This window comes from Scyliorhinus torazame, chromosome 2, assembly GCF_047496885.1.
Source record: "Scyliorhinus torazame isolate Kashiwa2021f chromosome 2, sScyTor2.1, whole genome shotgun sequence".
Classification (NCBI taxonomy): domain Eukaryota; kingdom Metazoa; phylum Chordata; class Chondrichthyes; order Carcharhiniformes; family Scyliorhinidae; genus Scyliorhinus; species Scyliorhinus torazame.
This window is the reverse complement of record NC_092708.1, coordinates 262,859,852-262,885,263: the sequence shown is the minus strand read 5'-3', so window position 1 is coordinate 262,885,263 and position 25,412 is coordinate 262,859,852. Positions and strand designations below refer to the sequence as shown.

The 25,412-nt window shown below is 43.4% G+C and overlaps 1 protein-coding gene across 5 annotated transcripts in view; it reads left to right on the top strand.

Moving 5' to 3' along the window:
* The window catches only part of dnajc17 (DnaJ (Hsp40) homolog, subfamily C, member 17), a 214,711-nt gene that overhangs the window by 34,845 nt on the left and 154,454 nt on the right, over positions 1 to 25,412 (top strand). For all 5 annotated transcript variants that reach the window (XM_072486413.1, XM_072486393.1, XM_072486396.1 and 2 more), the window contains exons 2-3: positions 22,195 to 22,264; positions 22,846 to 22,904. In XM_072486413.1, coding sequence (XP_072342514.1) covers positions 22,195 to 22,264; positions 22,846 to 22,904 — 129 coding nt within the window. The remainder of the gene's footprint in view (positions 1 to 22,194; positions 22,265 to 22,845; positions 22,905 to 25,412) is intronic.

Here is a 25,412-nt window from a genome sequence, read left to right as displayed (position 1 = left end):
ATCTTTTGACTCCCTTGTTAGTCAAGAATCTATCTGTCTCTGTAGGAAAAATATTCATTTATGCTGCCTCCACCTCTCTCTTGGGAAGACAGTTTCAAAGGTTCATGACCCTCTGAAAGAAAAGGTTTCTTCTCATCTCACTCATATATGGGCGATGCCTTATTTTTAAACTGTGTCCCATAGTTTAAATGTCTCCCAAAAAGGGGAAACACCCATTCAGCATCCACCCTGTCAAGATGCCTCAGGATCGTTTATGTTTTAATAAGATCACCTCTCAATCTTCTAAACTCCATGGATATAGGCCCAGCCTGTCCAAACTTTGGGCACAGGGGATTTCTCCCAGTGATGTGGCGAACATTCATCTGTCAGCCAAAAACAGATGAACTGCTCAACTAAATTTAAAAAAACCCACAGAATTGTTATGGCGCCGAAGGAGGCCATTTGGACTATTGTGTCTGCACTGGCTCTTCAAACGAGCAACTCAACCACATGCCACTCTGCTACCTTCTCCCTGTGACCCTACACATTCTTCCTTTTTAGCCAAACGCCTAATTCCCTTTTCAATGCTTCAATTGAACGTGCATCCACCACACTCTCCGGCAGCATACTTTAAACCCTAACCATTCACTGAATAAAATGTTTCTTCCCATATCCTGTTTGCTTTTATTTACCCATTTATTTAAATATGTGCCCTCTTGTCCTTGGTCCTTTTACGAGTGGGAATAGTTCTCCCATGTACTCCGTCCAGACCCTTCATGATTTTGAAAGATCTCCCCTCAACCTTCTCTCGAAGGAAAGCAGTCCTAACTTCTCCGATACATCTTCATAACTGGTTCCAGGTATGAGGAACTTCATTCTCATTAATCTTTTCTGTACCCTCTCCAATGCATTCACATCCTTCCTAAAGTGCAGTGCCCAAAGCTGGATGTAATACTCTAACTAAGGCCGTGCTAGTGACATATACAAATTCATCATAACCTTCTTGCTCTTCTCTCTAGGAGCATCTCCTATTCATAAAGCCCAATATTATATACATCTTTAACTGCCCTCTCAACCTTTCCAGCCACCTTCATTGATTTGTGTACAATATATGTACAGGTCCCTCTGTTCCTGCAGCCCTTTTAGAGTTGTCGCCTTTATTTTACATTGTCTCTCCAAGTTCCTCCTCCTTCCTCCCAAAATATGGTGGAGGCAGGTTCAATCGAGTCATTCAAGAAGGAATTAGATGATTACTTGATGATTACTTGAATAGAAACAATGTGCAGGGTTACAGAGGAATGGCACTAAGTCATAATGTTCAATTGGAGAACCGATGTAGACACGATGGGCTGAATGGCCTCCTTCTGCAATTAGGGAGACCAGCAGCTCCAAATTCCCACCCAAGTCGCACATTACCGTACAGTGGCCTTTGGTTCTTCATCAATAGATGAAAATCATGGAACTCCTACATAACAGCCTAGCGGGATTTGCTCCACCCAGGTTCAACTTGCTCTGGTTACTTATTTGTGCATCTATTACTTAACAATACAATGTTGAATTGTTTCTCAACAAAGAGAAATTAGTTTTACAAAAAGCTGATTAGGATTAGGCCCAGTGCTTACAGTGTAAAACACCCATTATTTCAGTGTAATGGCACTGAGCTCCAGCCTCCATTATAGTCGTACTGCACATTCCAAACAGGACTCCTTACAATATTACAGTATTGCCATATGGAATCAATCTGACTAAATGACGAAAGAGACTGAACTGCAACTGAGGAAAACAAGTGAAATTCATCAGCCTTCCTTGCCTTACAGTGCATAAAATAACTCATGTATTTCACTGTGTCCATATTATTTTGATAAAGTTCCCTTTTACATGCACAAGTTGCTAGCCTGCCTGGCCTGCAACTCTCTTCTATCTGGTGAGCCAATTGGATGTGATGGGGGTGCTATCACTCTGCTCCCATCGGGCCCGGGTGTTCTGCTGGATGTCATCCTCGCGTTCAGAGACAGGAGTTCTCAGCTTTGCTCTGACTGGCGAGAGGTTCAACTATATAACCTTCCAACTTGGGAGACAAAAATGCTACCAAGGTTCACTCCAAATTCCACAGCAGAAACCTCAAAATATAAGTATATTTCTAATTCCTATGGTACTGCTCACAGTGATATGAGAACATGCTGAATGAGACAGTAAGCAAGCATGACATTTAGAGGAATCACGCATCATCAAAAAATTAGACTCGATTTTCACCTCATCAGGACATCCCAAACACTTTGGAGCCAATTAATTACTCCTGGAATGTTATCAATGTTGTTTTTGTCGGCAAGTGGTGCAGGCAATTTGAGCAGGGAAATGTCCCCCAAACAGATAGCAGCAACATGGATACAGAACGGGCTGAGTGTTAGGAAACAGAGTAGTGGTTAATGGATGTTATTCATGTTGGAGGAAGGTTTGTAGTGGACTTCTCCAGATGTTAGCGCTTGCTTTCCCTGATATATATTAATGACCTTGGTGCACAATTTCAAAGTTTGCGTTTGATTCAAAATCTGGAAGTATTGTAAACTGTGAGGAGGATAGTGCAGAACTTCAAAGGGACATAAAGAAGTTGGTGGAATGGGCAGACAGGTGACAGATGAAGTTCAATGAAGAAAAATGTGAAGTGATAAATTTTTACCCAATCCCAGAATTGTTACAGTGCAGAAGGAGGCCTTCGAGTTAGCCGTTGCTTGTTGACCTATGTTTGTTGCCGGTCTGGCAATGCCTCAATTTTAAAATTCTCATCCTTGTTTTCGAATCTTTCCATGGCTTCGCCCTTTTCTTTCTTTCTAACTTCCTCCAGTCCTACAACCCTCTGGGATTTCTGTGCTTCTCCTGTTTTGGCCTTCTGCTCCACCATTGACAGCCATGACTTTGGCAATCTCGGCAATTGGTGTCATTGTAAGTGACCATGAAGCAGTCAATTGCTGTAAAGTCTCAACTGGTTCATTAAGGTCCTTTGGGGAAGGAACCTGTTTTTTTCTGTGATTCCAGTCTCTCGCGACATAGTTGAAACTCGACTGGAATCATTATGTACGTTCTTTGACCACAAGAATATGACAGAAGCTGGCTATACTTCAGAGAGTGACTCACCTTCTGACTTTCTAAAATCTCTCCAGCACCAATAAGGCACAATCCAGGTGTGTGGTGTAATGTTTTGCACTTGCCAGAATAATTGCAGCTCCAATAACACCCGAGGTCAATGCCTGATTGACACTTCACCCATATTCCTGAACAACCTCCACTCCTGTACCATGGTTACAGCGTGTAGTATCCACAGGGTTTACCACTGCAACTCATGATGGATTTTTTGACAACAACCCCCTAACTTGTGACCTCCACCACATAGCTGTCCCTGGACAGCAGGTGCATGTAGGGAGACCAGCAACTCTAAGTTCCCCCCCAAGTCGCACATTACCGTACAGTGGCCTTTCTTCATCACTGGATGAAAATCAAGGAACTCCTACGTAACAGCCTAGCGGGATTTTCTCCACCCATACAACCTACAATGGTTCAAAAAGGCGAGGACAAATAGAAATGGGAAACCTTGACTGTTGCGCTCGCATCACAAAGAATGGTTTTAAAATTGTGAACAAGTTGAGTTTCTTTTAAACAAAATCTACCAACTTCTTGGACACTTTTACTGATGCAGAGCCTGAGCTGACAGTATTTGATGCTGACACTCGAAATGTAAACTGGTCCATGTCTTGGCGCGAATGCCTCTCTTCTGCATGAATGTGAAATTCATCAAAAAATTCAAAAGAATATACCTTGCATTTCAGCTTCATATATGTGTGTGTGTATATTTTTAAGTTGGACTTTATTGCAAATCACTGGCTAGTTGCCAAGCATATGCGTGTGAGCCCCAATACAGGAAATGTCTGCGTGGCATTCTGCAGCGTTATGTACTTTTACCCTGTTTTCCTGTATATTTCTCTGGGGCATGAACTGATCATTGTGATAAGAGGATCAGTGACATATTTAACCCCATCAATTCCTTATTACTCCGAATTAAACCTTGACAATCCTCTAGCTTTCCGTTGATTCTATGATTGACTCTTATCGGTGGAATTTAGTTCCTTTGACGGAGTTCCCCCACGCACAGCTCTCCTGTTGGAGAACCTGTGGGGGGCCCCACATCCCTCCTGAAGTGGAGGCTCAATGCTGTTTGAGTGCAATCAGGCTCTTAATGGCCAGCGTTGGGTGGGGGCTTGAGATCAAGGCTGCAGTTAGGCAGAAATCCTGCTCCCAAAAGCTGACAGCCAAGCAGAGCCTGGCAGCTCTCCATTGCTAGCACTGCCACTGGGAGTGGTGGCTGCTGCCAACAATGCTCTGAGGCCTTTACCAGGGATCATTGCTGAGGTGGGAAGGAGTCACTTCCAAGTGAGGGGAGGCAGGGTGTTTGCTTTACATGCATCCCCCCATCCCTGCCGAGCCACCATTGAATCTGATGGGCTCCGAGATAACATGCTAGAAATGAGCCCAACTAACGTTCTATCGTCAGAGGACAGGATATCAGCAACGGGCCTTTCTTGCCCTCCCACTAAATTAGGCACAGTTTTCTCAACACTGGGAATCAGACGCCCACTCGAGGTATGTCATGCTATCGCCAAGTTTGCAGTGATACACAGTTGGGGAAAGTAGTTGCTTTTCTCTGTGATAAATCCCTTATGTAGTCTCAATCCATTGATTAAAACAGTAACCACTATACCCACCAAGTAATCACCAGTACTTCAACAGAGTGTTAAATATCTCTGAAAATTCTCCACTTGCTGCTGAGTTGGCTATTTAGCTGTAGCTATCAAATCTGAGTACAATTATATGAAAATAATAATATTTCCCTTCCACTTCAAAGAAAGCTAATAATAATCTTTATTCATGTCACAAGTAGGCTTACGTTAACACTGCAATGAAGTTACTGTGAAAATCCCCTAGTCGCCACAGTCCGGCAGCTGTTCGGATACTCTGAGGGACAATTCAGAATGTCCAATTCACCTAACAAGCACATCTTTTGGGGTTGTGGGAGGAAACTGGAGCACCCGGAGGAAACCCACGCAGACACTGGGAGAACGTTCAGACTCCTCACGGACAGTGACGCAAGTCGAGAATCGAACCCGGGTCCCTGGCGCTGTGAAGCAACAGTGCTACTGGGAAGGACAGATACATAATTTACATCACTTTCTACCTGAAGACTATGCTTGGTACTCTTGCGTGCAAAGCTCTGGGAGTTCAATAAATATATAACAATCTATATAAAAAATACATGGCAGTCAATTAAGTGAAGGAAAAGAGTCATACTAACTTGAAATGTTGACTCTGTTTCTCCACAAATAATGCCAGATCTGCTAAATTTATCCAACATTTTCTGTTTTTATTTGAGTGTCTTGTGTACTTTGTGTCACACTTTGAGAGCACCATTGATTTTAAAAATAAGCACAGCCTTAATCTTAATCACCATGAGCAATGCTAGTTGCATTACAAGTGTCACAAGCTCACTAGTACTCATCGCTGAATTCTGAGTAACTGCGCACTGCTGCAATATTTTGAATATAACTCCAACCTATTACGACACCCTAGGCTAGTGTACGGTCAATTCCAGCCCACTTGACCCGGAGTCACAGCATAAGTGATTGGCTCACTGGCAGAAGGCAGAGAAAGAGGATAAAGGGATCTTTTTCAGGATGGCAGCCGGTGACTAGTGGTGTGCCTCTGGGGTCGTTGTTGGGGCCACAACGTTTTACAATACTCATTAGCGTTCTGGAAGAAGGAACTGAGGACATTGTTGCTAAGTTTGCAGGTGATAAAAAGATATGTAGAGGGACAGGTATTTTTGAGGAAGCAGGGGGGTGGCTGAAGATCTTGGATAGGCGAGGAAAGTGGGCAAAGAAGTGGCAGATGGAATACAATGTGGAAAAGTGTGAAGTTGTTCACTTTAGTAGGAAGAATGGAGGCATAGACTATTTTCCAAATGGGAAAAGGCTTAGGAAATCAGAAGCACAAAGGGACTTAGGAGTCCTAGTTCAAGATTCTCTTAAGGTTAATGTGCAGGTTCAGTCGGCAGTTAGGAAGACAAATACAATGTCAGCATTCATGTCGAGAGGGCTAGAATACAAGATCAGGATGTACATCTGAGGCTCTGGGCAGACCCCATTTTGAGCAGTTTTGGACTCCGCATCTAAAGAAGGATGTGCAGGCCTTGGTGACGGTCCAGAGGATATTCACAAGAATGATCCCTGGAATGAAGAGCTTGTCATATGAGGTGCGGTTGAGGACTCTGGGTCTGTGCTTGTTGGAATTTAGAAGGATGAGGGGGGATCTTATTGAAACTTGCAGGATACTCAGAGGTCTACATAGATTGGACGTGTAGAGGATGTTTTTACTAGGAGGTAAACCAGAACCCGGGGAACAATCCTTTAAAACTGAGATGAGGAGGAACATCTTCAGCCAGAGGGTGGTGAATCTATTGAACTCTTTGCCGCAGAAGGCTGTGGAGGCCAAATCACTGAGTGCCTTTAAGACAGAAATAGATAAGTTCCTGATTAATAGAGGGATCAGGGGTTATGGGGAGAAGGTAGGAGAATGGGGATACGAAACATATCAGCCATGATTGAATGGCGGGGAAGACTTGATGGGCCAAGTGGCCTAATTCTGCAACTATGTCTTGTGGTCTAAGTAAATTAACCAATAATTCTTAGAAAAAAAACCTGGAGTCTTTGGCATTTGGTGGTCTAATAATTATAGTCACCAGGTTTGTAAATGTAAACCCAATTATTGTTTATTTATAACAAGAACTATAATGAAGTGCAGAAAATACAACTGGTTGACTATCATCAAATTTCGAATTCCCACTTTTCGTGCCCCCCCACTATTTTGTTTATAACTACACACAAGACAGGCAAGGGGTAAAAAAACATAAGTAAAAGAGAAAAAGAATCTTTATTTCAGATGGTGGTCTCCAGCACCTTACTTTTCTTCAAACTTTGCTTTCAGTTTGTGGTTTGTCTTCAGCCTCTGTAGTTTCAGAAATACAGCACTCACAGGCTTTCTGGAGAGCGATAGCAGGTTCTGGTCTTTGTTTGCAGCCTATAATGGTTTTCCTGTAGATTCATTCATTCAGGTTCTCTGCAAGTTCAGAAATCCATCAGTCACAAGCTTCCTGGAGAGTAGGGAAGCATGGTAGCACAGTGGTTAGCACAGTTGCTTCACAGCTCCAGAGTCCCAGGTTCGATTCCCGGCTTGGGTCACTGTCTGTGTGGAGTCTGCACATTCTTCCCGTGTTTGCGTGGGTTTCCTCCGGGTGCTCCGGTTTTCTCCCACAGTCCAAAGATTTGCAGGTTAGGTGGATTGGCTTTGCAAAAGTGCAGTTAGTGTCCAAAAAAACGTTAGGTGGGGCTAGGGTGGAGGTGTTGGGATAGGGTGGAGGTGTGGGCTTAGGTAGGGTGCTCTTTGCAAGGGCCGGTGCGGACTCGATGGCTGCCTTCTGCACTGTAAATTCTATGATTCTATGACCTTGTCTCTGTGCTGCCAGGATTAAAACTGAAACTCTGAAAATTATTCCACTGGGATATGATCCAATCACCACCTGTTACTGGGCAGAGTATGGCCTTTTGGGCCAATTCATTGGCCACCAGCCAATCAATCAATCAGAGCCCCACCCCATCTCTCTTTCTCTCTGTCTGGTGCTGACAAGTCTGGAATCTCCTGTTCAAACTAGTCGCGAGTTCTCTCCTGTAACTTCTGAATTCTGCTGCTTGAATTAAAGATACATATCCATTACTCATCTATGGATCAAAAATAAGAATGACAAAATAAAAGAAAGGGGAAATAAGGGAATGAACAGAAAGGACGCTAACAAACCCCCAAAAAACCAACAGAGCATCACTGGTTACAATTGCACGACTTTCATTATTACGTTTCTTATTTAAGGCCTGTAGAAATGGCTATTCCTTTAATATTTGCGACTGTGTCGGAAAATTGAATATGGGGACAAAGCAGAATAGTTTGAAAAAAATCATCCATGATCTTTCGAGACCTGCAGAGTGGAAGGAGAATGATTCACAATCTCCAATTTATCAAACCCCAGCATCATCGACACCACACTCCTCCAACATCGAGGGAATGCTCAGAAATAGAGAGCCATCTAAGAAAATGGCAAGGCAAGAAAATGCTCCCAAAAGGAATATCACCATTTAAAAAATAATATTTCTTGCACCAAGAGTTCCAAGTTCAGGCAGGTTATTTGAAAGTTTTTGAAGGGGGATGTAACTCCCTGGAATGAGGAAACTCTTGGCATAAACTAACCATCAGGACTAAGGACAACATAAGCAGAAGGCTGGAAACAGTGTCAACTTGCTTTCAGGGGTAGTGCTGCTAACCTTTGGGACAAAGTTGGAGCTGAAAAAAACTTTGTGTGCATGTTTCTCTCTCTGCCTCTGCCTGAAGATGGTAGGGTGAGGTGTGATGAAATACTCTTAAGTAAATACACCACCTGATCTGATACTGAACCCTTTGGATTAGAAAGCCTCGGGTTAAAACCCTGATCTAGGCTGGGATAACTGATTTTAGCTTGGGCAGCACCCCCCCCCCCCCCACCTCCCTCCATATGCCAGGAAACCCTGCTGGAAAGTGCCACGTATGGGGCTCAGTGAACATGTAGGCTAATAGGGAGGGTAAGAACAAGCTGGACATTGATGGTTTCACTTTTAATAGCCTGCCAGTATCCTGCTTTAATATTCACACGTTAGAGAGCGAGCTGCTCATGGGGAACTGCACCTCAGAATCATCATTGCTGAGGAACAGAACATGCATTTTCAACCATCCTTGAAATTGTTAAATGTATTGGTGCTATAGTGGTAAGGTTCATTCCCCTCAATCGGACATGACGAAGAAAATTCAGTTATGAATTTACTTTATTGAGACGAAAGACAGGACAAACGTATAAGTGCAATAAACTCGGGCAACAATTTACAGTCTAAAGTGGGTCAGATACTTCCCATTATTAGTTCTGGATGGAGGAGCATGCTTCTTTTGCAGGTTTTGGTCTTCTTGCTTCTTTCTTCTCCCTCTGATTTTCTATCCTCCGCTGTTTCTTTGATGTCACCGACCCGATTGGTGGGCTTCTTCTTATCCTGGTCAACAAATAAATGGAAGTTCTTTCCTTTCGACAGAGTTAAGACTAATACTGAGTCAGCCAGTCTGATACTGATACCTGGAAAAACAGACATAGAAAATATGTGCAGGCATAGGCCATGCTGCCCTTCAAGCCTGCGCCACCATTCAATATGATCATGGCTGACCATGCAAATTCAGTATCCCACTTCCGCTTTCTCTCCATACCCCTTGATCTCTTTAGCCGCAAGGGCCACATCCAGCTCCCTCCATGGAACTGGCCCCAGCAGCTTTGTGTGGGAGAGAATTCTACAAGTTCACAACTCTGAGAGAAGATGTTCTTCCTCATCTCAGTCCTGAATGGCTTACCACTTATTCTTAGGCTGTTATCCCTTCCTGCATGTAGCCTGTCCAATTCCATCAGGATGTTATATGTTGCAATGAGATCCCCTCGCATTCTTCTAAACTCCAGTGAGTATAAGCCCAGTCGATCCAGTCTTTCCTCATTGGTCAGTCTTGCCATCCGGGATTTAGTCTGGTGAACCTTCTCTGGACACCCTCAATAGCAAGAATGTCCTTCCTCAAACTGGAGACCAAAACTGCACACAATACTCAAGATGTGGCCTCACCAAGGCCCTGTATAACTGCAGCAAGAAATCCCTACTCCTATACTCAAATCCTCTCGCTATGAAGGCCAGCATGCCATTGGCTATCCTCACCACCTGCTGTAATGCATGCCAACCTTCAGCGACTGTTCCACCATGACACCCAGGTCTCGTTGCATTTCCCCTTTTCCTAAACTGCCAGCATTCAGATAATAATCTGCCTTCCTGTTTTTGCTATCAAACTGGATAACCTCCCATTTACTTTTTTTTTAGTTTAGAGTACCCAATTAATTTTTTCCAATTGAGGGGCAATCCAGCTAGCCTGCACATCTTTGGGTTGTGGGGGCGAAACCCACGCAAACACGGGGAGAATGTGCAAACTCCACCAGACATGACCCAGAGCCGGGATTGAAGCTGGGACCTCGGTGCCGTCAGGCAGCAGTGCTAGCCACTGTGCCACCGTTCTGCCCGCTTCTTTTTGGCTTTAACACTATACTTGATTCCCCTTGTTAGCCATGATTGAGCCACCTTCCCTATCTTACTCTTGTGCCACACAGAGATGTATAATTGTTGAAGTTCATCCATGTGTTCTTTAAATATCTGCCACTGACACCGTCAACCCCTTAAGTATCCTTTGCCAGCTTATCCTAGCATGTCTCATACCATTAAAGTTAGCTTCCTTTAAGTTCAGGACTTAACTGTGTCACTCTATATGTTAATGAAGAATTCTACCGTATTACGGTCACTGTTCCCTAAAGGATCCTGCACTATAACGTTGCTAATTAATCCTCTCTCATTGCACAATACCCAGTCTAAGATGCCCTGCTCTCGAGTTGGTTCCTCGACATATTGGTTGAGAAAACCACCCCTTATACATTCCTGGAAATCCTCCTCTATCGCAGTCCAATCAATATGCAGATTGAAGACACCCATTATAACTGCTGTTCCCTTACTGCCCACACCTCTAATTTCCTGTTGATGCCATCCCCAACCTCGCAACTACAGTTTGGTGGTCTGTACACAACTCCCACTTTTGCCCTTTGGTGTTCTGCAGATCCACCCATACAGATTCCACATCGACCAGGCTAATGTCTTTTCTTACTATTGCATTAATCTCCTCTTCAACTAGCAATTCTACCGCACCCCCCCCCCCTTTCCTTTCCTTTCATCTTTGAATAGAATGTTAAGTACCCCTGGATGTTGAGTCCCCATCCTTGGCCACCCGGGAGCCAGGTCCCCATGATCCCAATTACATCATATCCGTTAATGATTGTCAGCACAGTTAATTCAAGAACTTTATTACAAATGCTCCTCTGTGAGAGACACAGCCTTCAGGCTTGTATTTTGACATTTATTACCCTTTTAGAATTACAATGTAATGTGGCTCTTTTTGGTTTTTGTCTTTGGTTTCTCTGCCTTTCACTTTTCCCCTCACTGCCTTTTGTTTCTGCCCCCACCTTACTTCCCTCCGACTTCCTGCAACGGTTCCCACCTTTGCCATATTAGTTTAACCCTCCCCAACGGTACAAGCAAACACTCTCCCATGGACATTGGCTCCGGTCCTGCCCATGTGCAGACCGTCCGGTTTGTACTGGTTCCAATGTCCCAGGAATTAGAATCCCTCCCTCTTGCACCATCCCTCAAGCCACGTATTCTCTTGGCAATCCTGCCATTCTTACTCTGACTAGCACTGGTAGAAATCCTGAGATTACTACCTTTGAGATCCTGCTTTTTAGTTTAACTTCTCACTCCCTAAATTCAGCTTGTAGGACCTCATCCCGTTTTCCCCCTTTTTTTGTTGGTACCTATATGCACCACGACAGCTAAATGTTCACTCTTCCCCCTCCAGAATGCCCTGCGGTCACTCCGAGACAACCTTGACCTTTGCACCAGGGAGGCAACACACCATCTTGGAGTTTTGTTTGCGGCTGCAGAAACGCCCATCCAGTCTCCTTACAATTAAACCCCCTATCACTATAGCTCTGCCACTCTTTCCTGCCCTCCTGCGCAGCAGAGCCAGCCACAGTGCCATGAACCTGGCTGCTGCTACCTTCCCTTTCTGAGCCATCCCCCCCCCCCCCCCCCCCCCCCACATCCCCAACAGTATCCAGGAAGATGGCCGCAGGGGACCCCTGCACTGCCTTCCTACTCTTCCTCTGTCTGGTGGTCGCCCATCCCTTATCTTCCTCGGTAATTTTTATCTGTGGTGTGACCGACTTACTGAACATGCTATCCACTATTTCCTCAGCAACACGGATGCTCCAAAGTGAATCCACCTGCAGCTCCAGAGCCGTCAAGTGGTCTGACAGGAGCTGCAGTTGGACACACTTCCTGCATGTGAAGGAGCCAGGGATACCGGAAGGATCCCTGAAATCTCACATCGCACAGGAGGAGCATAACATGGGTCTGGGATCTTTTACCATGACTTAACCTTTACAACAACACCAATAGAGAATAAGAGAAAATAAAATAAAAAATACTTACCAGTAACCAGCCATCACATACCTGCTGGCTGTGACATCACGGTGGCTGAGTTGACTTCTCCCAGAATCCTCTTCTGCCTCCTCTGCTGGATGGTAATTCTAAATAATTCTGCACATTTTAATCACACTAAATCATTCCTGTGGCATTACTTGCTATAGGAGAACTTACTGAATGTGAACAGAATGCAGACAATACACCCGTTGGGGTGTTTGCAACTAAGATCAACCAATATTTTCCCCTGGCCATTTCTGATTTCTCTATTGAGAATATAGTTCATCGAATGCTGACCTGAAACCAGCTACTTGGAGAAGCTTCGGAATGACAGAGTGGATTCTCCAATGCTTTGCTCCCTCTTGTTTTTATTCTAAATGGAAAGGCCTTTCATAAGGTTGCAAGGATAATCCAGGTAATTATAGGCCAATGAGCTTGACGTCAGTGATAGTGAAATTGTTAGAAAAGATTCTCGGAGATTGGATCTATGCACATTTGGAAGTGAATAGTCTTATTAGCGACAGACAGCAGGTTTTGAACGATGGAGGTCAAGTCTCACTAATTTAATTTAATTTTTTTGTGGAGGTGACAAAAATGATTGACTAGGGAAGGGCTGTGGATGCTGTCTACATGGACTTTAGTAAAGCATTTGATAAGGTCCCTCATGGCAGGCTGGTGCAAAAGATTAGATCACATGGGGTCAGGGGTGAACTAGTACATGGAATACTGTGTTCAGTTCTGGTCACCCTACTATAGGAAGACTATTGTTAAACTAGAAAGAGTGCAGAAGAGATTTACGAGGATGCTACCAGGACTTGATGGTCTGAGTTATAAGGAGAGACTGGATAGGCTGGGACTTTTTTTCCCTGGAGCATAGGAGGCTTAGGGGTGAACTTATAGAGTTCTATAAAATAATGAAGGGCATAGATAAGGTAAATAGTCAACGTCTTTTCCCAAAAGTAGAGGAGTCTAGAACTAGAGGGGGTAGGTTTAAGTTGAGAGGGGAGAGATACAAAAGACACCAGAGAGGAAATTTCTTCACACAGAGGGTGGTGAGCATCTGGAACGAGCTGCCAGAGGCAGTAGTAGAGACGGGTACAATTTTTTCCTTTAAAAACAGACAGTTACATGGCAAGGTGGGTATAGAGGGATAAAGGCCAAATGTGGGCAAGTGGGATTAGCTTAGTGATAGAAACTGGGCAGCATTGACAAGCTGGGCCAAAGGCCTGTTTCCATGATGTAAACTTCTATGACTCTATGGATGTCTATAACTAGCTGGATGGATCCAGAACTGGCTTGGCCATAGAAGACAGAGGGTAGCAGTGCAGGAATGTTTTTCCGAATGGAGGTCTGTGACTAGTGGTGTTCCGCCAGGATCAGTACTGGGACCTCTGCTCATTGTAATATATATAAATTACTTGGAAGAAAACGTAGCGGGTCTAATTAGCAAGTTTGCGGATGATACTAAGATTGCAGGCGTTGCGGATAGTGATGAAGATTGTCAGAGAGCACAACAGGATATATTTAGGCTGCAAAATTGGGCAGAGAAATGGCAGATGGAATTTTACCCGGACAAATGCGGAACCATCAGGAGCATAGAGACAGAGAGAGATTTGGGCGTGTGGGTCCACCGATCCTTAATAATAGCAGCACAGGTGGAAATGGTGGTAAAGAAAACATATGGCATGCTTGTCTTCAAAGGACCGGTTATCGAGTATAAAAGCTCGAAACTTATGTTACAGTTATTTGGAGCGTTTGTTAGGCCACATTTGGAATACTGTGTCCAATTCTGGTCACCGCACTACCAGAAGGACGTGGAGGCTTTAGAGAGAGTACAGAAAAGGTTTACCAGGATGTTGCCTGGTATGGAGGGCATTAGCTAAGAGGAGAGATTGAATAAACTGGGATTGTTCTCCTTAGAGAGATGGAGGCTGAAGGGCGAACTGATAGAAGTTTATGAATTAAAAAATGTTCTTTTAATATAAATTTAGAGTACCCAATTCATTTTTTCCAATTAAGGGGTAATGTAGCATGGCCAATCCACCTACCTTGCACATCTTTTCGGTTGTGGGTGCGAAACCCACGCAAACACAGGGAGAACGTGCAAACTCCACACGGGCAGTGACCCAGAGCTGGGATCGAACCTGAAACTTCGGCGCCGTGAGACTGCAGTGCTACCACTGCGCCAAAGTGCTGCCCTTAGTTTACAAAATTATGAGGGGTATATGTTATGATAGGGTGAACAGTAGGAGGCTTTTTCCCAGGGCGGAAATGACAATTACAAGGGGGTACCAGTTCAAGGTGAGGAGGGGAAAGGTTCAGAGGGGGGAAAGGTTCAGTAGAGATGTGTAGGGCAAGTGTTTTACACAAGAGGTTGATGGTGGCCTGGGATGCACTGCCAGGTCAGGTGGTTGAGGCAGGTACATTAGCAACCTTTTAAGACTTATCTGGATATGAACGTGAACAGATTGGATATAGAAGTATATAGGCGATTGGTCTCGGTAGAGCACATGATCGGCGCAGGCTTGAAGGGCCTGTTCCTGTGCTGTATTGTTTGGTTCTTTATGACAGATCAGTATCTCACTGTTTAGATTTTAGCAGGCACAGTCCCATATCCCACGACTTATGAAGTGGAGTGTTGGGCCTCTGGATGTTTGAGAATGTGGGGGATCGTGGACCCTTTACATGGGCACGTTCTTCAACTTAATGACACAGAGGTCAGATGGTGAGACCTTATCACTGTGGCTTTGACCAGCTGACTCAACAGAGATCCCAACCTCTGTGCTCTGTCTACAGCAGACAGCACGTGCATCTACAGCTTTTAAATGTTGTCCTTAATAACAGATTTGGTGCTCTGATTAAGTGTGTACATTCTAATTATATTTAATTGGCATCCGCGTGCAGTTAAATTGCTCAAGTGAGTACTTTGTTAGTTTGGAACTCCTCTGAAAGATGGCTTTCTACAAGCCACACTTTTTTCAAAATAAAAATTGAGTACAACTGAGCAATTTAGTTCATTGTATAGTGGATTATCTTTGGTTGGTGGTATCTTCGGCTGCTTCATCAGTGATGTTCTCTCCAACATGAGGTCAGAAGTTGCAATGTTCATTGATTGCACAATGTTCACCATTTGTGACTCCTCCGATGCTGAAGCAGCCTGTGTCCATAGGCAGCAATACTCAGAAAACATTCAAGCTTGGGCTGATAAATAGCAAGTAACATTCGCATCACACAGTGCGAATCAGTGACCATCTCAAATAAGAGAGAAATTAAACATCTCCCCTTGATAGTCAATGATATTACTATCACTGAATCCTCCACTATCAACATCCCAGGGTTACCTATGATCAGAAACTGAACTGGACCAGCCATATAAATACAACAGCAGGTCAGAGGCTGTGAATTTTGTGGAGATAAACTCACCACCTGACTCCACAAAGCCTTTTCACCATTTTCAAGGCACAAGTCAGTGGCGTGTTGGAATACTGCCCACTTGCCTGGATGAGTGCAGTTCCAACAAACTCAACACCATCCAGGACTCAGCAGCCCTCTTGATTGGCACACCACCACTGCCTTAAACATCCACTGCCTCCACTGTTGGGACTCTTATTTTACCTTCCAATAAGAATCGGTAGACCGGTTGATTGGAAGTGTCAAAAATACTTTATTGCTAATTACTCACTCGAATACACTTGAATAAGAACCAAATCAAAGCTTAAAAAACAAAACATCAGACAATACATAAAAAGGTCAAGCACATAGCAATAAAGCATAAAAAGAAATCACTTTAACACAAACAAACAGGTAGATGATTCAAGAATTCAAGAACATAGACCTCAACCACGAGGTTCTATTTTTAAGGGGATTCTTATCTCTAGTTTAACCCCTCATTTACTGTCATTGGCTTCTAATTCTCAGCTGAAAGCTCCTGGTTAGTTCAAATTAATGTCTGTTACTTAGAAGATGATTTGTTAATCAAACATTGGACATTACTTAAGATTGACTGGTGCCTATCAAAACTAGTTTATCGTCTGCGTGTGCAATCTTAGGAAAATTACTGAATATGTTTCCCATACTTGCCATGTTACATAGCTCGGCGGAGACCTTGGTGTAATGGATTAGTTGATTAGACCAAGAACAATACATTCGTAGTGCTGAATACACTGGAATACCATGATTAATTCTTATGTGAAACAAGACTGGATTCCCAGTCAAGACACTTTTAATAATTTTACCTCTTAGCTACATGCATTCAACTAGCATCTATATGAATAAAACTATGAATAAATCAATACTCTTATCATCACAGTGGCAACAGTGTATCATCCTACAAGATGCACTGCAGAAAGGCTCCTTTGACAGCATATTCTAAACCCGTGACCTCGAACACCTCGAAGGACAAGGGCAGCAGGTGTATGGGAACACCAGCACCTGCACGTTCCTCTCCAAGTCACTCACCATCCTGACCTGGAACTATTTCACTGTTCCTTCGCTGTCACTGGGTCAGAATCCTCCCTAGCAGCACTGAGGGTGTACCTACGCCAGACGGGCTGCAGCAGTTCAAAAGGTAGCTCACCCCTACCTTCTCAAGGGCAAATAGGGATGGGCACTAAATGCTCGCCTAGTCAGAGACATCCATATCCCATGAATGAATAAAAAGAACTTGCTTTTGGAACAAGTCCTCTCTTTGAGGTAGCGTAAGAGATAGCTGTGAAAGGGTTTGGAAAGATTCCATCTACATTGTGCTGACTAGCCCAATGATTCATAAACTGGGATCTGTGGGTCCCTGAGGGTCCTCCGAGACCTTCCAAGGAGTCCGTGTTGCAGGGCTAGCTTTACAGGTGAGCAACAACCCAGGGTACCTTGGTCAAGAGCAAGCAGTAAGCTAAACTTGTTTCCTGTTAAGTGGGTATACTAACTTGGTGGGTTCATGGTGACACTGATCCTATACTGTCGTATATATTTTTCTATGCACAGTAAATGTTTTATTTGATCTGGATATAGTTCAGCAAGTAGAGCTTCCTGAACCAAAGTAAGTGTTCTCTGTTTCTCAGTCATGACAGATGGGGCTTAATTTGAAACAATTTGAGACTAATTTAAGTTGTTAGTTGAGAGCTTGACTACTATGGTGTAATCATTATTTTAGATTCAATGCAGGAATTAAGTACAGGGTGAGTATTGCTAAGTAAAATACTGTTAAATCGATAGTGTAGGAATTTATTGTAAAACATAATTCATTAATTACAACCAATTTCCAACTTAGATTGTTCAGTAAAATGCTCACTTTAAATGCCCATCCCTACCTTTGATAATGTTATTCCCACCATCTCCCGCCACTGTTTTTGTTTGCTACAATGGCCCTTTTATCTGCTTATAGCTGAGGGCCACAAATGCACCTGGTTAGCATTCATCATCACAGGTTGCCAAATTCCCACCTGCTGCATAATTGCTGGATAGCAAGGACAACTGAAGCCCCCTTCTCTGTTGGACAAATCACTTCATTGAACACTTTTTGCCCACACATCCAGCCTCGCAACCGTCATGCGAAAAACATGTGTATATCTTCATCTCGAAAGCAAACGTGCGTCCTGCTTTTTTCTGGCACGCATAACTCTCAATCCTCCTTTAATTTCTCCCTACCATGCAGTATGTAATACTCCATCAGCAAAGAGGGGTCTAAATGTTTAAATGCCTCACAGCACAAGGGACCCGGGTTCAATTCCAATCTTGGGTGACTGTGTGGAGTTTGCATATCCTCCCAGTGGGTCTGTGTGTGAGGTAGACAACGTTGGCTGCAAACAACAGTTTGTTTGAGGTTGCATGGATGTTTGGAGGCAAGTAGTGGGGGTGTGGGGATGGTCTTGGCAAGATGTTCGTCTTCATCGATGACGTGTTGAAGGCTGCGAAGAAGATGCCTTAGTTTCTCCTCTCCGGGGAAGAGCTGGACGATGAAGGTTTGTTTGCAGCAAACTACCCAGCCTTCAGAACAGCGACCGCGACACCACACAACCCTGCCAGGGCAACCTCTGCAAGACGTGCCGGATCATTGACATGGATACCATTACACGAGAAAACTCCACCCACCAGGTACGTGGTACATACTCTTGCGACTCAGCCAACGCTGTCTTCCACATACGCTGCAGGCAAAGATGTCCCGAGGCGTGGTACATTGGCGAGACCATGCAGGCGCTGCGACAACAGATGAACGGATATCGCACGACAATCGCCAGGCAGAAATGTTCCCTTCCAGTCGGGGAACACTTCAACAGTCGAGAGCATTCCGCCTCTGATCTTCGGGTAAGCGTTATCCAAGGTGGCCTTCGGGACACGCGACAACGCAGAATCGCCAAGCAGAAACTGACAGCCAAGTTCCGCACGCATGAATATGGCCTCAATCAGGACCTTGGATTCCTGTCTTATCACATTCACCCCCCACCATCTAGCCTGGGTTTGCAAAGTCTTACCAACTGCCCTGGCTTGAGACAATAAGTCACACCTCTTTAACCTGTAATTATCCCTCTCTCCAGTTGCACGTCTGGAGCTGTAAAGACTTAATTACCCACAAAGACTCGCATTCAAAGTGTCATCTTGCATCATTGAATTTGTCTATATATGTGTTTGTGGAACGCACATCTTCATTCACATGTTGAAGAAGCTGCACTCCGAAAGCTAGTGATTCGAACCTTGGTGTAAGACTTTTTACTGTGCCCACCCCAGTCCAACACCGGCATCTCCACATTTAGGAAGGATGTGAAGGCTTTAGAGAAGGGGCAGAAAAGAGTTGCAAAAATGGTTCGAGGGATTAGGAACTTTTATCACATGGATGGACTCGAGAAGCAGATCTTGCTCTCCATAAAGAAGGAAAGATTGAAAGTAGATTTGATAGAAGTACTCAAAATCAAAGTGTCTAGATTTAAATTTATTGCGTACAGTCCAGACTGATCACTCCATGCATGAAAACATAGAACAGATGATAAATTTGAGGATATATAATGAAAATACATAAACATAGACATCGGGTGAAGTATACATTATAAAGTGCTACAACTGTAGAGAAGATGCTAGAAAGATTAGTTCAGTCCATAAGATCAGTTCCGACCTAAGAGGGACATTCAGGAGTCTGGCAATAGTGGGAAGAAGCTGCTTTTGAATCTATTGGTGCGTATTCTCAAACTTTTGTATCTTCTGCCCGATGGAAGTGAGAATAACCCAGGTGGGAGGGGTCTTTGACTATGCTGCTCACTTTCTCAAGGCACTGGGAGGTGTAGACAGAGTTAGTGGATGGGAGGTGGGGTCGCGTGATAGACTGGGCTGTGTTCACGACTCTCTGTAGTTTCTTGCGGCCTTGGGCCTAGCAGTTGCCATACTAGGGTGTGTTGCAGCCAGATAGGATGCATTCTATGGTGCACCTGTAAAAATTGATAAAAGTCATTGTGGACATGCCTAATTTCCTGAGTAAGTATAGGCTTTGTTGAGCTTTCTTGGTCGTAGCCTCGACGTGGGTGGACCAGGACAGATTGTAGGTGATGTTTATACCTAGGAATTTGAAGATGTCAACCATCTCCACCTCGGCACCATTGATGAAGACAGGGGCGTGGATGACACTTCACCTCCTGAGGTCAATGACCAGCTCTGTAGTTTTTCTGACATTGAGGGAGAGATTGTTGTCATTGCAAGGGTAGGTAGAGAGAAGCTATTCCCATTGGTGGAAGAGTCAAGAACCTGAGAACACTAATTGAAAGCGATTAGAAAAAGAATCAAAGGAATAGTAAAATATGTTGATAGTGATAGAAGGTGGGAGGAGGCTCGTGTTGAGCATAGACACCAGCTTAGACCAGTTGGGATAAATGGTCTTTTTCTCTATTGTAAATTCTAGGTAATTCCCACTTCTAATGTATTTTCCTCTCCAACTCTTGTTACAAATGTCAGGTTTTATAAATGATTGTTTTGGGACTCTATAATTCACAGTAAAATGGAAGAATGAAGTGAATCAGGTGATTTGCGTCAAATTCTGCTCAATAACAAGGCTGGTTGGCACGGTGTTCATGCGGATAGAGAGGCCCAGATTGAGACATACTGGGAGCAAGGTGCGAAATGTTTACACCTGAAAACTAAAGGCAGGAGCATCTCAGCTATTTGTGGACAGACTTTCAATCATCATTGGAAACTGGGAGTGACTGTGGACTATCACCGATAAAGACTGTCGTGTGTATATGCATATAATATTTTATATGCAGCATGAGTTTCTTGGTCTTGTTAAGACATTAATAGGGTCTGTCATTTCTGTAGTTTAGAATATTAGTTGCCTACTAAGTAATCTTAATGTTCATTTTAGTTCATTTGTTACAGTAAAAATCTTCAAACTCATCAAGCAAATCCTTTAAAGTTGGCCACTGAGAATTCAAGATTCCTCTTTAAATGTATTGGTCACTGTAGGGAGCATGACAATCTAAGTCTTCACTTGGTACATCATTCCTCAGCCAAGGAACATGTGGGCACAAGAACTGACAGGTTTCCAGCAATATTGTTTCTGAGCCGCCCAAGAACAACCTAAATGCAGTCCCATCATTCTCTTTGTGACATTAGTATGTAGGTTCCCCCTGCCCCCTCTCTCCCATCCTTCACCCCTGACTGAAGGACAGCATTGTGAACTTCCTGTGTTGAGGTTTGGCATGAGAATGTTCAAAATATATCCTGATGGTGCTTTTGAAGCTCTTGCGCTTGGATTTTGATTCTGTTTTTTCTAGCTGTGGTTGACTGATGGCAGACGATGCAGACAAACTCAGCATTGGAAACTCTTCAGCTTCTCCGTTCCACTTGAACCTTACTATAAAACAGGCACACTCTCTCTGTTCTCAAGCGAGGTATGCAGTGACCAGCCTGTGCCATCTGCCCCACAGCGCAGTGAACAGTTTCTCTGCGGTTCAAAACAAGCAAGGATAATAAACAAATAACACATGGAACACTGTTGGATTGCTGTGATTTCCTTATTCAAAACCACAATTGCAACCAGACTTCGCAGTTTCATTTCTTTAAAGTACAAATTTTAATTAGGTAAATCTGTGCTTATTCATAGAATAAGAATAATTATTATTAACCTCCTTATTGCCAGAAGCTTAAACTTCTCAAAGAGAGGTTGCTCAGAATGTTATCAAAAGTAATATGCTAAATGATAGTCGAGTTAAGCAGTGAAGTTGCAGTTAGATTCAATCTCTTTAACTTGTTCACTTTCATTGACCCGCTCTCTGATTACTAATACAGCTACTCAGTAGTCACAATATAATCCCATGGATCCAAAAATGAATGATTTATTCTGCTCCTCGATATGAAACTTTAAAATGACCATCACACAACTCACAGGATGCTCTTTACTGACCTCTTTATCTGCAACTCGGCATTATTTTCTTGCTCAGCTTGCCTGCTGCAGAGCAGCAAGAATATATCTTAAACTACACTGCAACACTACATTTTGTCTTTTTTTTTCTGTTCCTCCTAACAGGCTCAAATCTTGTTGTGCATACACTTTGCTAAAGTGGCCATTTATTTGTTAGTGGTTGTCACCAGGCTGCTTGTAACCAATCCTGTCCATGTTGTGAATGTTCCTGCAGGGGATCACTGGACAATGATTAGGAACATTTCCCAAACTGAGGCAAATTGTACTGTCCTGTCTGGACCTCTGCTGGGATGGCCCTGTGTCTTCAGAGTCGCAATGTATACAGGTCCACCCTGAGTTGTGATGCTGCCCCCACTCTTTGTTTGGACTCCTGCTTGACTGTTCAACATTCCTGTGTGCTTGAAGTCATATCACAGTATGGTTTGAAAATGAAATGAAATGAAATGAATTGCTCATTTCAGGAGAAAAAGGATAAGATTTTAAATGTGGGAGAGTGTAAATAGGATGATGTTTTCCCGAGTTCAGTTTTTAACTGGCAGATGTTTTACTCCTTACTTTGGCATAATCTTTTTATGTGTGTCTTTGAATTTACAGATTAAGAAAGCATACAGACAGAAGGCTTTGAAATGTCATCCAGACAAGAACCCAGACAATCCCAAAGCAGGTGAGCCTCTTTCCACTGGTGACACCCCATTCATTTGGCTTGATATGTGATGCTCTACTAAATAAGGCAGCTAGGCTAGTAGACCACCATTAATCAGTCCTGAAAACTCCCAGAGCTTCGTAGATTGACATTGACTACATGGGTAATTTTAAAGGGAATAATATCAGAAGGATTTCCTTGACATGGCACACACTTGAAGATGAGATTTGATTCAATTTGCAGTGGTATAGGATGTATGAGAAATGCAACGATGCTAGGAGATTCGGGAGCATGGGTGGGGGGGGAGGGGGTTGCTTCATATGCTGAGGATCACTTAGAAATGAAAGAATCTGAAATTCTATCTCTTGTAGAGATGTGATAACCGTGAGGTTGAGAATTGAGTTAAAAAGAGACTTGACATTGCAATCCAGATCAAGATGCTATTCTGGACACAGAAGAAGAAAGGGGAAATTGAAAGTGTGAAGGTAGATAAAGACACAGGACTTTACTTTAAAGTATGTGCAGGTCATGCAATGGGTACCTATTTATAACCATTAGGATTTGCTCTTCTAATCACTCTTGTTTCTTTTTTGTATTTGTAGTGGAATTGTTCCATCAGTTATCCCAGGCTCTGGAAGTTCTTACAGATTCAGCAGCAAAAGTAAGATTTTTATGTTCACGTTTCTAATGCCATTGGAATATATTTGTGGCTTGTCAACCTTCAGCAACAAAAACACAGTTGTTCAATTCATTCTCAAGGAAGCAATTTATCATGACTGCTACCTTTCCCCACCTATGATGAGGTACCTTGCCGGCAATTGTGATAGGTTATTGTGGGCAAGTGGACCATGGTTTTGGTACAACGCAATAGTCGATAGTGCAGAAGAGTTTTCCTGTCTTAGGCAGGAAAAGTTGATCTTTTCTCTACATCCTAGCTATGACTGTAACATTACATTCTGCAGTCTCCCCTATGTATGGTATGCATGCAAGAAACAATACTTTCCACTGTATATTAATACATGTGACAATAATGAATCATATCAAATCAAATCATTGAACCGATGTGACAAGTACCCATTTGGAACATTGACTATCCAATGACCTTGGAGTGAGATTTCTAATTTAAACCATTTTCTTTTCCATATTCTTATTAAATATATATTGAGGTAGATGGTTTCATCTTTGCATACTGTAAGTCGTGAGTTTGTTCTTCATTCTTCTTCACATAGTGCTTTTCAGTCATTACGTTGCAGCTTTCACCACTGCGTGTACCACGATTCATGAATAAAAGGAACTATAATTTACAGCAGACGTTGGTTACAAGGATAATGTTTACAAGTGTTTGCCAGTTCTTTCCTAGTAGAGGCAACACACTTGGAAATGTTTCCAGAAGATAATTTGTTGCAAATTGGCATCACTATAAAGCCTACACTAACTTTCCCTGAACGGCTGCTCTCCTTTTGTTTCCTTTGATGTTTCTGGCCAGAAGAGAAAATACATCTTCACACAGACTGTCCAGTTGACACTTATTGTGAGACTGTGTGCTAGCTCTGGATTTAAAGAAAAAGAATTCTAGTCATGCGATTCGAATTTAGAATTGAAACAAGTTTACAGAATCTTTTGCTCTAGTGTCATTTTGACAATTATTAATATTTATTCTCCTGTTTGTTTAATGAATTAATGCACTGTCGGATGCAGTGCTCGTCTGTGCAAATCAGAAGATCCTAAGTTTGTTCCTAACTTTGAATCAAATTAGTTGGTTTTATGCAGGGCAGCAGATAGGGGTGGGAAGAGGATTACAGTTGATCCTTTATTTATCGGCTACAGAAGGGAATATGCAGCTAGGCTTCTCAATCCTGATTATTGTCCCATGATGTCTTCTGAAAACCGCATGTGAATGAGGACAAAATCATGCTTGGCTAAACTGCTTTGCACAATTTTGAAAGTTTGCCAGTGAACCCACTCGTTGGATTTTTTTGTTTATTGTCACGTGTACCGAGGTACAGTGAAAAGTATTTTTCTGCGAGCAACTCAACAGATCATTAAGTACATGGGAAGAAAAGGGAATAAAAGAAAATACATAATAGGGCAACACAAGGTATACAATGTAACTAAATAAGCACCGGCATCAGATGAAGCATACAGGGTGTAGTGTTAATAAAGTCAGTCCATGGAGGATCATTTAGGAGTCTGGTAACAGCGGGGAAGAAGCTGATTTTGAGTCTGTTTGTGCGTGTTCTCAGACTCCTGTATCTCCTGCCCATGGAAGAAGTTGGAAGAATGAGTAAGCCGGGTGGGAGGGGTCTTTGATTATGCTGCCCGCTTTCCCCAGGCAGCGGGAGGTGTAGATGGAGTCAATGGATGGGAGGCAGGTTCGTGTGATGGACTGGGCGCTGTTCACGACTCTCTGAAGTTTCTTGCGGTCCTGGGCCGAGCAGTTGCCATACCAGGCTGTGATGCAGCCAGATAGGATGTTTTCTATGGTGCATCTGTAAAAGTTGGTAAGAGTTAATGTGGACATGCCGAATTTCCTTAGTTTCCTGAGGAAGTATAGGCGCTGGTATGCTTTCTTGGTGGTAGCGTCGACGTGGGTGGACCAGGACAGATTTTTGGAGATGTGCACCCCTAGGAATTTGAAACTGCTAATCATCTCCACCTCGGCCCCGTTGATGCTGACAGGGGTGTGTACAGTACTTTGCTTCCTGAAGAATGACCAGCTCTTTAGTTTTGCTGGCATTGAGGGAGAGATTGTTGTCGCTGCACCACTCCACTAGGTTCTCTATCTCCCTCCTGTATTCTGACTCGTCGTTATTCGAGACCCGGCCCACTATGGTCGTATCGTCAGCAAACTTGTAGATGGAGTTGGAACCAAATTTTGCCACGCAGTCGTGTGTGTACAGGGAGTAGAGTAGGGGGCTGAGTATGCAGCCTTGCAGGGCTCCGGTATTGAGGACTATTGTGGAGGAGGTGTTGTTGTTCATTCTTACTGATTGTGGTCTGGTCAGAAAATCGAGGATCCAGTTGCAGAGTGTGGAGCCAAGTCCTAGGTTTTGGAGCTTTGATATGAGCTTCGCTGGGATTATGGTGTTGAAGGCAGAGCTGTAGTCAATAAATAGGAGTCTGATGTAGGAATCCTTGTTGTCGAGATACTTTAGGGATGAGTATAGGG